The following is a 12,134-nucleotide window of genomic DNA, read 5'->3' as shown; positions in this document are numbered from 1 at the left end:
GGGTGTAGAGCGACATAGAAATGAAAATCAGGGTTACGGCATAGGCTGCGGTGTAGCCTGTACACACAAGTATAAATCAGCCTTCACAACATTCGAATGAACACCTCATCAGCTCCTGGGATTTATCCATCCTAATTTGTCTCAAGACAGGAAGCACCTTCTCTTTAATCTGGATATGGTCCGTGACCTCACTACCCTTTTGCCTCAGTTCTGCAGACCTTGTGTCTTCCTTGCAAGTAACTACAGGCACCAAAAGTTAATTTAAGATCTTCCCCAATCCTCTTGGCTCCATGCATAGATGACCATAATGGCCATAAAGAGGACCAATTTTGTCCTGTGCTATCTTTTTGTTCTAGATTTGACTATAGATGTTCTTGGAACTTCATTTCACTTTGTCTGCCAGAGCAACCCCATGTTCCCTTTTAGCCCTCCTGATTTCTCTCTTATGTGTTATCTTGCATTTCTTAAACTCCTTGCGTGCCTTGTTTAATCCTAACTGCCTATACCTGATATGTGACTCCTTCTTCACCATCCCTCAAAAACAAAGGTTTCTTAAACCTAACAGCTTTGCCTTTTATTTTAACATGAACACACAAACTCTGTATTCTCAATATTTCACTTATGAAGGCCCCCCACTTGCCAAATATCTCTTTGCTAGAGAACAACCAGTCTCAATCCACACCTGCCGGATCTCTTCGGCTGTCATCAAAATTGGCCTTTCTCCAACTTAGAATCTTAACTCAAAGATCAGTCCTATCCTGACACTAATTATCTTGAAGCTGATGAAATTATGATCACTAGATCCAAAGTGCTCCCTTACCTAAACTTCTGTCACCTGCCCTGTCTCATTCTCTAAGAGGAGATCCAGTATCGTTCCTTTTCAAGTTGGGTCAGCTACATATTGATTAAGCAAACTTTAATTTGACAAACTCTATCCCATCTGGTCTTTTTACCGTATGGGAGTTCTATTCAATACGCAGAAAGTTAAAATTATCTAGTATTGCAACTTTATTTTTCCTGCGACTGTCTGCTCTCGCTTCACAAATTTGTTCCTCGAAATCCTGCTGACTATTGGGTCTATAATATATACTCAGTAATGTGGTCAACCTTTTCTTATTCCTCAATTCCACTCATAATGCCTCACTAGATAAGCTCTCCAGTATGTTCTCTCTGAGTACTGTGTGACATTTTCTCTGAGAAGTAATACCACCCCTCTCCCTTTAATCCCCACCCCTCTATCACGCTGAAAACAATGGAACCCTGGAACAATGAGCTGCCGTGCTAATGGGTTTAACATCATAATTCCATGTGCTTATCCATGCTCTAAATTCATCTGCCTTATGTACAAAACTCTTTGCATTGAACTCATAACATTAGTTCCTGTCTTTGTATGTAGCCTACTTTCCCCTCAGCCACTCCACTTGCTGACCTGCCACTCTGGTTCCCACCCATCCCTGAAAATCTAGTTGAAAACTCCCGGAAGAGCACTAGCAAATCTTCCTGCAAGGATATCAGTCCCTCTCTAGCTTGGGTGCAAACCATCCCGTTTGTACAGGTCTCGCCATCCCTGGAAAAGAACCCAGTGATCCAAAAACCTGAATCCCTACTTGATAGCTACATGTTAAGCTACCTTATCTTCCTATTCACCTGGCACCTGGGAGGCAACATACCATCTGACAGCCTTGCTCCTGCCTATCCCCATAACCAGTGAATCCCCTATCACTATTGCTCTCCCCTTCCATTATGAACCACAGGACCAGACTAGATGCTACTCGGTGTAATTATTGTTTGAGTGCCACTTTTGCTGGTACTCAGACCATAATAACATCATTTCAGACCCAGACTCAGAGCTGAGCCCTGCCATTTCCACTCCTTGCCTCGCAGTCCCTTGAGTTAGTGGTGCTGTTCACCACGAGGAAGGGTGTGAGCCAAGGATGTGGCATATTGCTGTTCTTGCGGATAAAACACAAGTTCCCCGCATTTAAGTACTTTGTTAGCTCATTAACAGATCCTTCCTGACCAATGAGCCCACACTGCCCAATTATACCCTACTAACCCAGATGTCTTTGGAATGTGGGAGGAAACTGGAGTGCCCGGAGGAAACCCACGTGGTCAGGGGAGAACATACAGCCAGCAGTGGAACTTTACCCGGGCTGCCGCCACTCTATTAACATAATGCTAACTGCTACATGGCCACACATGTCACCTTCCTGTTCCTGCAGAGAGCAATCTGCTCACAGGTGGCACCCTTCCTGCTCATGCAACATCGCCCTGTTATTGCAGAACATTAACTGCACAAGTGCAGCATTCCTTTGCTCATGAGCCGTTCGGGGAAAGCAGCCCTATGTCTATTGAGAATAGGGATCTGCTTACATCTTGCTGCACGGTAAGGAAAGCTATCCATTCCTATGTGTATCTCTGCTGAAGGAGAACATCACGTTCAAATACTGATCACCACCATCTAGGTCATCCCATCTTCTTGCAGCTACCATAGGGAAGGAGGTTTGGAAGCCTGACACCACCAAGATCAAGAACAAACATTTCCCTTCAACTAGGCAGCTTTTGTTTGTGAATAATGGAAGAAAATTAGCTATCAGACAGTAAGTTAACAAATTTCACGACACATGCCGGTGATAATAAACCTGATTCTGATACACGATCTACTGATGGCAGAGACTGAAATGAAACTGACTACTACTTCCCTGTGGGAAGGGATGGGCTCAAATCTCTACACAGTCTTGGAAATATATTTTTTAAGACTTGAATTAAGGATTGATGATGGTGCAAAACTATATTCCAGTAATATTTTTAAGAAGAAAGTTAGAGGATAACAATCTCTTGAAATTATTTTACTTGAATATAACTTTTCAATTGCAGGAAGCTATATCACTTTATCTATGTCATAACCATATGGTTAGCAGATGAAACTGATTTGTATAAACCTTCATATACTTTGTTCTTCGACAGACAGTCTGTTTCCTCAGCCAAAGTCAGACACATTGACTAGTTATATTCTATTTCTTTTGATAAGCATAAATGGTTATTCAAAAGAAGTGTGGCAAATTGTTTTGATGTACAGTTCTGTTGAAACGATCCCAGTCGTAAAGATGTTCTTTCTTATTATTTAGAATGAAAATGAAAGCACACATGCTGCCAGCACACTGGAAAATGGAAACAGAAGGCCTCATTCATCAAAGAAAAAAGCAAATGATATGCTATATCTTGTCACTGATAATCCCCCCTGGTACTTATGCATACTTCTTGGCACTCAGGTAAGAAATGCAGTGGGACCGGAACAAACAAGAAAGAGAAAAGATGAGAGGAGGGATTTACTTTTCATCTTAAATAAATTGGAGCTGCAACGTGCTCTCTCTGCTGCAGAAACATCTATCACCTGTCAACTAAAAGGATAGGAACTGTAAGTGCAAGGGACTGCCAGGTTCCTCGCCAAGTACTCCAACATCCTGGGTTGAGGATATATTTGTTAAATATTTGTAATTACTCAGTATTGTGGGAGTTATTTTAATAGAGAGCCACAGTTCAAGGAGAAGCAACTTCTCAAAAGAAGCCAGCAAAAACTTATGCCCTTGGTGGCGATGAAGTAAACAAAAAGGCAGTTGCCTAGCAATTTATCAACTAATAAACCAACAACCATTGTTTGTATGGAGGCAAGCATTGTATCCATTTTATTTACCATTTATCCATTAAATTCAACTGAAAACCAATCCATTAATGACTTTAGTGCTTTTAGTTGAGGAATAATTATAGGCAGGGACACCCCCACCCCCCAAAGAACTTGTACTCTTTAAGTTTTACCTCTCGGTTGTTAACATCCATTTCAATATCCTTCCGCAAAACAACATTGCCTCTGCGCTACAGAGGTGGTTGTCCATTGTGGAACAGCAGAGAAGAAATTAAGGGCTGCTTTGCATACCTGGCAGACAAACATGTTTCCCCATTATTAGAAAGACAGGAATCTAGGAAGAATGGTAAGAGAAACCGGTTGTGCTTTGGTAACAATTTTATAGAAATTTATCAATGTCTGATTAAAGTGTTGTTTGTAATGATGCTTTCTCCAGCATTACCTGACGGCCTTGGGCGGAACAGTTGCCATTCCCCTCCTTCTGTCTCGGGAGATCTGTTTGCAACATGATCACCTCACCCAAAGCCATCTTATTAGCACCATATTTTTTGTGTCGGGAATGTGCACGTTACTTCAAGTTCTTTTTGGGGTCAGGTAAGCCAATATTTTAACATTTCATCAGTGTATAATGATATGGAAAGTTTTTAGACTCACAGAGTCAAAGAATACTGCAGCACAGTAACAGACCCTTTGGCCCATCTAGACAGTACCATACTGTTATTCTGCTGAGTCCCACTGACCCACACCTGGACTATAGCCGTCTATAACCCTCCCATCCATGTAATTATCCAAACTTCTCTTAAATGTTGCAATCAAACCTACATCCATTACTTCTGCTGGCAGCTCGCTTTATCAACCTTTATTGTAAACTCCTCAGAAAACACTATAAAATTGGTTTGACACAATCAACCACACACAAAGCAGTGCTGAATATCCTTAGTCAAGCCCTGTCTAGGCAAATAATTATGTATCGTGTCCCTTAGAATACCTTCCAATAATTTACCCACTACTGATGTCAGCATCACCAGCTTTATGATTTCCTACTGTGGTGAACTACATATACCTGTCTGGACATGCCCCCTGCTGACTGCTCCTGTGGCTCCTCCCACTGACCGTGGCTCCTCCCATGGACCCCGGTATAAAGGCGATTGGAGCCTGAGCCCCGGCCTCAGTCTCCAGGATGTAGTGTGGTGGTCAATTGCTGCTTGTTCTTTCTTCCAGCAAATAAAAGCCTATATCTCGCCTCATGTCTCAGAGAGTTATTGATGGTGCATCACCAATATTATTCTTAGAGCTTTTCTTAAACAATGGAACAACATTAGCTATCTCATTCAGACCTCCAGCACCCACCTGTGGTTAAGTATGTTTTAAGTACCTCTGCTAGGGCCCCTGCAGTTTCTGCTCGAGCCTCCCACGAGGTCTGGGGGTGGGGTGGGTGGTTGTGTGGGGAAGCACCTTGTCAGGTTGTAGGGACTTATCCATCCTAATTTTCCTCAGGACAGCGAGCACCTCCAAGTTGCAGAAAAGTTTGAGATCCCTTTGCAGTTACCTGGCTTACTGCATTAATTACTCATAAAATGTGATCTGATCTTAATCTAAGTCACAATAATAGAGAAATGTAATCAGTCTAAACTAAACTAATAACACAGAAACAATTGTACTTTGCATGTCTTTATTGAACATATTATTTAATCATTCACAGTTCTGTCTGGAAAAAGTATGTGAACCCTTGTATTTAATAAATCCTCTAGCAGCAATAATCTCCACCAAATGTTTCCTGTAGCTGCTGATCAGACTTGCACAATGGCGATTAGGAATTTTAGACCATTCCTCCATACAAAACTGTTCCAGTTGATCAATATTTCTGGGATGCCTTGCATGAACAGCCCTCTTCAGGTCATGCCACAGCATCTCAACTGGTTTAAGGTCTTGACCATTCCAAGTTAAGAGTTTTGACCAGCAGCCAATCCGGACATTGGAAGTTTTAAGAGGCGGGGACTTCAATCAGGTCCACTGCCCGAGGATAAAAGGCAGCAGTGGGTTGGTACAGCAAAAATGAGTTTTGACCAGAGTAAATTAAAGGAAGGCAGGCAAATGCAGCGGTCGTTGTCTGAGAGGACATAGAATGGTGATCTTGAGGCTTTAGCTCTTCGAGGCTTCAATCAGAGAAAGCAAAGGAAAGGGGAAGGGGGTTAAGAGTAGTGTAGAGTAACCCTGTGGCCATCCCCCTCATCAAAGGTATATCACTCTGGATATCATCGGGGGCGGGGGGGGGGATGACTTAACAGAGGAAAGTCGCAGTGGTCGGTCTCTGGCACTGAGTCTGCCTCTGTGACTCAGAAAGGAAGGGGGGAAGAAGAGGCATGCTGTGGTAATAGGGGATTTGTTCGTTTGGGGAATGGACAAGAAGAATGTGATTCCCAGATGGTATGTTGCCTCCTGAGTACCAGAGTCTGGAATATTTCAGATCAAATCCTCAGCATTCTTAAGAGGGATGGTGAACAGCCAGAGGTCATGGTCCATGTAGGTATCAAAGACATGGGTAGGACAAATGATGAGGTTCTGCATAGGGGGCTCAGGGAGTTGGGTGCTAAGTTAAAGGGCAGGGCCTCCAGGTTGTGACCTCAGGATTGCTACCCGTGCCATATGGGAGTGAGGATAGAACTAGGAGGATTATGTAGTTAAACATGTGGCTAAGGAGTCAGTGTAGGAGGGAGGGCATAAGATTTTTGGATCATCGGGCTCTCTTCCAGGGAAGTTGGGGCCTATACCGAAGGGACAGCTTGCATCTGAACTGGAGGGGACTAATATCCTGGCAGGAAGGTTTGTTAATGCTGCACGGTGGGGTTCAAATTGGAGTTGCAGGGGGATGGGAACCAGTGGAGAAATTGTGGGGGCAAATATGCTAAGACCTCAGAGATAAAGTTAGGACTCAAAAGGTTGAGCAAGGTGTGACTTGTACCCTGAACTGCCTGTATTTCAATGCAAGAAATACAGTAGGAAAGGCGGGTAATAGTGCTGAAGATGAGGGAGATGGTTTACAAACAGAGGCAATGTGTAGTGAAGAGAGGCTGATGATAGGGCAAAATTTCAGTCAACAAGATGAGTTCCAACATAAAAGGTGGACAAAATTGAAAGGGTGAATACAGGACTGAAGGTGTTGTGTTTGAATGCATGCAATATATGGAATAAGGTAGATGAACTTATAGCACAATTGCAGATTGGCAGGTATGTAGGCATCACTGAATCATGGCTGAAATAAGATTACAGCTGTGAGCTTAATACCCAAGGATACACATTGTACCAATGGACAGGCAGGAAGGCAAGGAGGTGGCATTGCTCTGTTGGTAAAAAATGATATCAAATCATTAAGATTCGTCCATTGTCATCAATGAAGACCTCGACACCATTAGTACTTTTTACAAGGTCAAGTTGCTAACTCAACGCTCAACCCAGCATGGATGGAGAGTGTGCAAGGGAGCCGGCTGGATTCGAACTTGGGACCTCTCACCCCAAAGTCCAGCGCTGATGCCACTATGCCACCAGCTGGCTGTTTGATGCTGTTGAGACTAGCGCTTGATTTGGATTTAAGTGAGGGAGAGTTGTGCAGAGTCAGCCTCACACTCTCTTCCCAATTCCCATCTGGATCCAGTGGCAAAAGAGAGTCAAGATGGCAGGAGATGGGACTAGATGCAGTGGATGACCAGGATGTCTTCTGTGTCTTGTTGTGCTCTACGTGTTCCATGACACTTGCAGAGACCACCTTCTTGACCGTTGGACCTTCCATTGGTCTCGTCCGCTCAATCCGCCAGAATCTGTCTTCACATGCTGGGATCGACAACTCCCTATCTCACTGAGGGTTTGAGACCCGTTGGCTACCCTCACCTGGTTTAGCCGGCTTGTCGAGGCCGTTGCCCGGGGTGTGGCCGCTGTCGCATGCAAACAGCTACGAGGAGTCACAGGTGAGAGCTGAGTGCCAGCTGGGGACCAAAGGTGGACAAACCACCTGAAAAGGGTGTGACATGTTCCCCCACCAGAGGTACTACCCCTCTCTGACACCCCATACACCCCATCAAATCATTAAAAGGAGGTACATAAGGTCAGAAGGTTTAGAATCATTGTGGTTAGAGCTAAGGAACTGCAAGGATAAAAAGACCCTGATGGGAGTTGTATACAGACCTCCAAGCAATAGTAAGGATGTCACCTACAGATTACAACGGGAGATAGAAAATATATGCCAGAAGGGCAATGTTGCAATTGTCATGGGGGATTTCAATATGCAAATAGATTGGGAAAATCAGGTTGGGGCTGGATTCCAGGAGGAGGAGTTTCTAGAATGCCTATGAGATGGCTTTTTAGAGCAGCTTGTGGTTGAGCCCACTAAGAGATCAGCTATTCCAGATTGGATGTTGTGCAATGAACAGGAATTGATTAGAGAGTTTAAGATAAAAGAACCCTAAGGGACAAGTGATCATGATTGAATTCACCATGAAATTTGAGATGAAGAAGCTAAAGTCAGATATATCAGTATTACAGTGGAATAAAGGAAGTTACAGAGAGGAGTTGACCAGTATTAATTGGAAAAGAACACTGGCAGGGATGACAGCAGAGCAGCAATGGCTGGAATTTCTGGAAGCAATTTGGAAGGCACAGGATATGTACATCCCAAAGAGGAAGAATTATTCTAAAGGAGAGATGACACAACCATAGCTAACAAGAGTCAAAGCCAACATAAAAGCCAAAGAGAGGGTATGTAATGGAGCAAAAATTAGTGGGAAGTTAGAGGATTGGGAAGCTTTTAAAAAGTAACAGAAGCCAACTAAAAAAGTTATTAAGAAGGTAAAGATGGAATATGAAAGCAAGCTAGCCAACAATATTAAAAAGAATACCAAAAGTTTCTTCAGATACATAAAGTGTAAAGAGAGGCGAGTGTGGATATTGGACTGCTGGAAAACAATGATGAAGAGGTAGTAATGGAAGACAAAGAAATGGTGGATGAACTGAATAATATTTTGCATCAGTCTTCACTGTGGAAGACACTAGAGGTAAGCCAGAAGTTCTAGGTGTCAGGATCATGAGTGTGTGAATTTATCATAACTAAAGAGAAGGTTTTTGGGTAACTGAAAGGTCTGAAGATAGATAAGTCACCTGGACCAGATGGTGCACACCCCAGAGTTCTGAAAGAGGTAGCTGAAGAGACTGTGGAGGCATTAGCATTGATCTTTCAAGAATCACTAGATTCTGGAATGGTTCTGGAAGACTGAAAATTTGCAAATGTCACTCCACTCTTCAAGAAGGGAGAGAGGCAGAAGAAAGGAAATTATCTGCCAGTTAGTCTGACCTCTGTGGTTGGGAAGATGTTGGAGCCAATTATTAAGGATGAGATTTCAGGGTACATGGAGACACATGATAACATAGGCCACATTCAGCATGGTTTCCTAAGGGAAAATCTTGCCTGACAAATCTGTTGGAATCCTCTGGAGAAATAACAAGCAGGATAGACAAAGGAGAATCAGTTGATGTTGTGTACTTAGATTTTCAGAAGGCCTTTGACAAGATGTCAAACATGGGGCTGCTTAACAAGCTATGAGCCCATGGTATTACAGGAAAGATTCTAGCATGGATAAAGCAGTGGCTGACTGGCAGGAGGCAAAGAGCGGGAATAAAGGGAGCCTTTTCTGATTGGCTGCCGTTAACTAGTGGTGTTCCACAGGGGTTTGTGTAGGGACCGATTTTATTTTACGTTATACATGTAACACTTACCCAACAGGCTGGTATATGTCTAGGGGAAAAGGAGATCCAGCCACTCACCAACCCACCTCCCGTACACGCAGGTGCTGTGAGAATCAAGTTTATGCCTCGCGCCGCTCACCGTACCAACTTCACACCAAATACCGTTATGACATACACTTTATAGAATTTACTAACATTAACTAAAGAAGTATTAGGCAATACAATATATATATATACAAGGAAAGAAAAAAACAAAAGGTGCCAACTTATCAAAGTTCAGTCAGTGTAGTGCGCATCGTAGGAGCTCAATCAACGAATCATCCGACAGCCACGTCGTCACCCCTGGGACCACCCGGTGGTCTTACGAGCCATCTAGCGTCAGTCGTGGTGGTCCTACGAGCCGTCCAGCGCCCGTCCACCTTCCTCGTCCGTCTCTCCTGCCGACTCCCTTCACCCCCAAGCCCGCGCAACCCCTCCCCCAAGTTCCCAGCCTCACAAAACACAATAACATTCCCCATTGATTAACAAATGAATACAATTACCATATTGGCCATTCTAAAGCGAAACAACGGGGAGAGAAACATTTAACAGACAAAGAAACATTCCTACTCGTAACAAACCACAGAAGCCCTTTTTAGTAACATACACCGGACATTGTACATTCTCTCCCCACCAGCAAATGTCATGCCCTCATGGCATTACTAGAGTTCCCCAAAGCTTCTTGCAACACACAAAACCCCACCCAGGTGCAGAAAGCAGTGACATAACTACCCAGAGCAGTAGAAATCACACTCGGTTCTCCTGGTACCACATATGTCAACCGCTCTGGGGGGGGCGCCTAATCCTCTGAGATCTCCATACCCCTTCTGCCCCACTGGGCTCCCTCTTCACCTGCGAACCCACTGTCTCAGACACCCCAGGTCTTCCTGACGGACCCTCACCCCCTTCCTCACGGGGGTCCTCCCTCACCTGAGATCTCTCCGGCTCACGCTCGGGCTCCACCCTCTCTCCCACCAATGTTGCCTGCCTCTCCATCTGACCCTCAAGACCTTCCCTCCTCTCACCCAATTCAGTATGGGAAGGGCCAGGAGCCTCCTCTCCTGGTACTGGAGCACCAGCGAATGGGAACAGGGGCCACTCATCTGAGTCGTCCTCTTCCGAATCAGTAGCCATTTCCGGGCGAGGGACCCGTCCCCGCTCTTCAGCAGCGGGCTCTTCCCTTTCTCTGCGCCCTCGCAGAATCCTTGTACTAGGCATAACCTCCCACTCTGGCTCCGTATCCACCTGCACCGCTTGACCCAGCGGCAGCAGGTGATTCCGATGGAGTACCTTGATAGGCCCTTTCCCATCCTCAGGTTTCACCCGGTAAACAGGCAGGTTCGGCATCTGGCTCTCTATTACATAGGGGCTGGCCGCCCATCGATCTGCCAACTTGTGCTTACCAGGGAGTCCCAAATTCCGTAAAAGGACCCGGTCGCCCGGCAATAATTGAACAAACTTCACCTTTCGATCATACCGCATCTTATTCCTCTGATTTTGTTTGGTAGCCGCCGCCTCGGCCAACTCGTACGCCCGCTGTAACTCCCTCTTCATGTCGGACACATACTTTAGATGGGACTTCCCGGGTAATTCACCCACTTCACCCCCAAAACACAAGTCAATGGGCAACCTCGCTTCCTGCCCGAACATCAGATAATAGGGCGAATATCCTGTAGCATCATTGCGAGTACAATTGTAACAGTGAACCAATTGTCCAATATGACGACTCCACCTGCTTTTCTGCCCAATCTCCAGCGTCCCAAGCATATCCAACAGGGTCCGGTTGAACCTCTCTGGCTGCAGATCTCCCTGTGGGTGATAAGGGGTAGTCCTGGATTTCTCAACCCCAAGCATAGTCAGTAATTCATGGATAAGGCGGCTCTCAAAGTCCCGCCCCTGATCGCTATGGATTCGCCTGGGAAGGCCGTAATGAACAAAATACTTCTCCCATAACACCTTCACCACTGTTGTCGCCCTCTGATCCTTAGTGGGAAATGCCTGAGCATAGCGAGTGTAATGATCGGTGATGACTAAGACATTCGCGGTGTTGCTGGTGTCAGGCTCAATCGACAGAAAATCCATACATACCAGGTCCAGAGGTCCCACACTCTGCAAGTGCGACAGTGGAGCCGCCAATGCGGACAGGGTCTTCCTCCGGATGCAACGACTGCAGCCCCTACAGTATTCTTCGACTTCCCCCCTCATCCGGGGCCAGTAGAACCGGTCTTTGAGTAATCCATAGGTCTTTTCCACCCCCAAGTGTCCAGAATCATCATGTAGGGCCTGGAATACAGCCTGCCGATACTCCTCCGGCAGGACCAGTTGCCAACAGTGGGGTTGGTCCGGAGGCACCGTTACCCGGTACAAGATTTGGTTCTTTAACTTCAACCGAGACCACTCCTTCAACAACAGGGGCACGAATGGGTGTTTCGCCTTCTCAGCCAACGCCCCATCCCCCTTCTTGACTGCTCTCCACACGGTGCCAATGCCCGGGTCATTTTGCTGAGCAGCTGCCACTTCCCCCGGACTCAGTTCCGGCAACTGTTTAGTCCGCAGTGCGGTCAGGTCACAGTAAGCTAGGGGTATGGCATCGTCAAAAACCCCCAAATGGTCCACGGCTCGTTCCAGCCTCCCTCTTCCCTCGGCCTTCACGGTGATAGCAAACTGACACATCGCCTTCACTCCAGGGGCAGGGATACTCTCCCACTCCTCGTCTCTC

General features: G+C 45.5%; 1 protein-coding gene across 1 annotated transcript in view; it reads left to right on the top strand.

Moving 5' to 3' along the window:
• slc23a4 (solute carrier family 23 member 4) overlaps positions 1–12,134 on the top strand; it is a 73,649-nt gene that overhangs the window by 17,009 nt on the left and 44,506 nt on the right. Inside the window, exons 3-4 of the mRNA XM_073057698.1 lie at positions 3,129–3,272; positions 4,080–4,237. Coding sequence (XP_072913799.1) covers positions 3,129–3,272; positions 4,080–4,237 — 302 coding nt within the window. The remainder of the gene's footprint in view (positions 1–3,128; positions 3,273–4,079; positions 4,238–12,134) is intronic.

This window comes from Hemitrygon akajei, chromosome 10 (genome assembly GCF_048418815.1).
Source record: "Hemitrygon akajei chromosome 10, sHemAka1.3, whole genome shotgun sequence".
NCBI classification, from domain to species: domain Eukaryota; kingdom Metazoa; phylum Chordata; class Chondrichthyes; order Myliobatiformes; family Dasyatidae; genus Hemitrygon; species Hemitrygon akajei.
The sequence above is the reverse complement of the archived record's forward strand: the minus strand, read 5'-3'. Positions and strand labels throughout refer to the sequence as shown.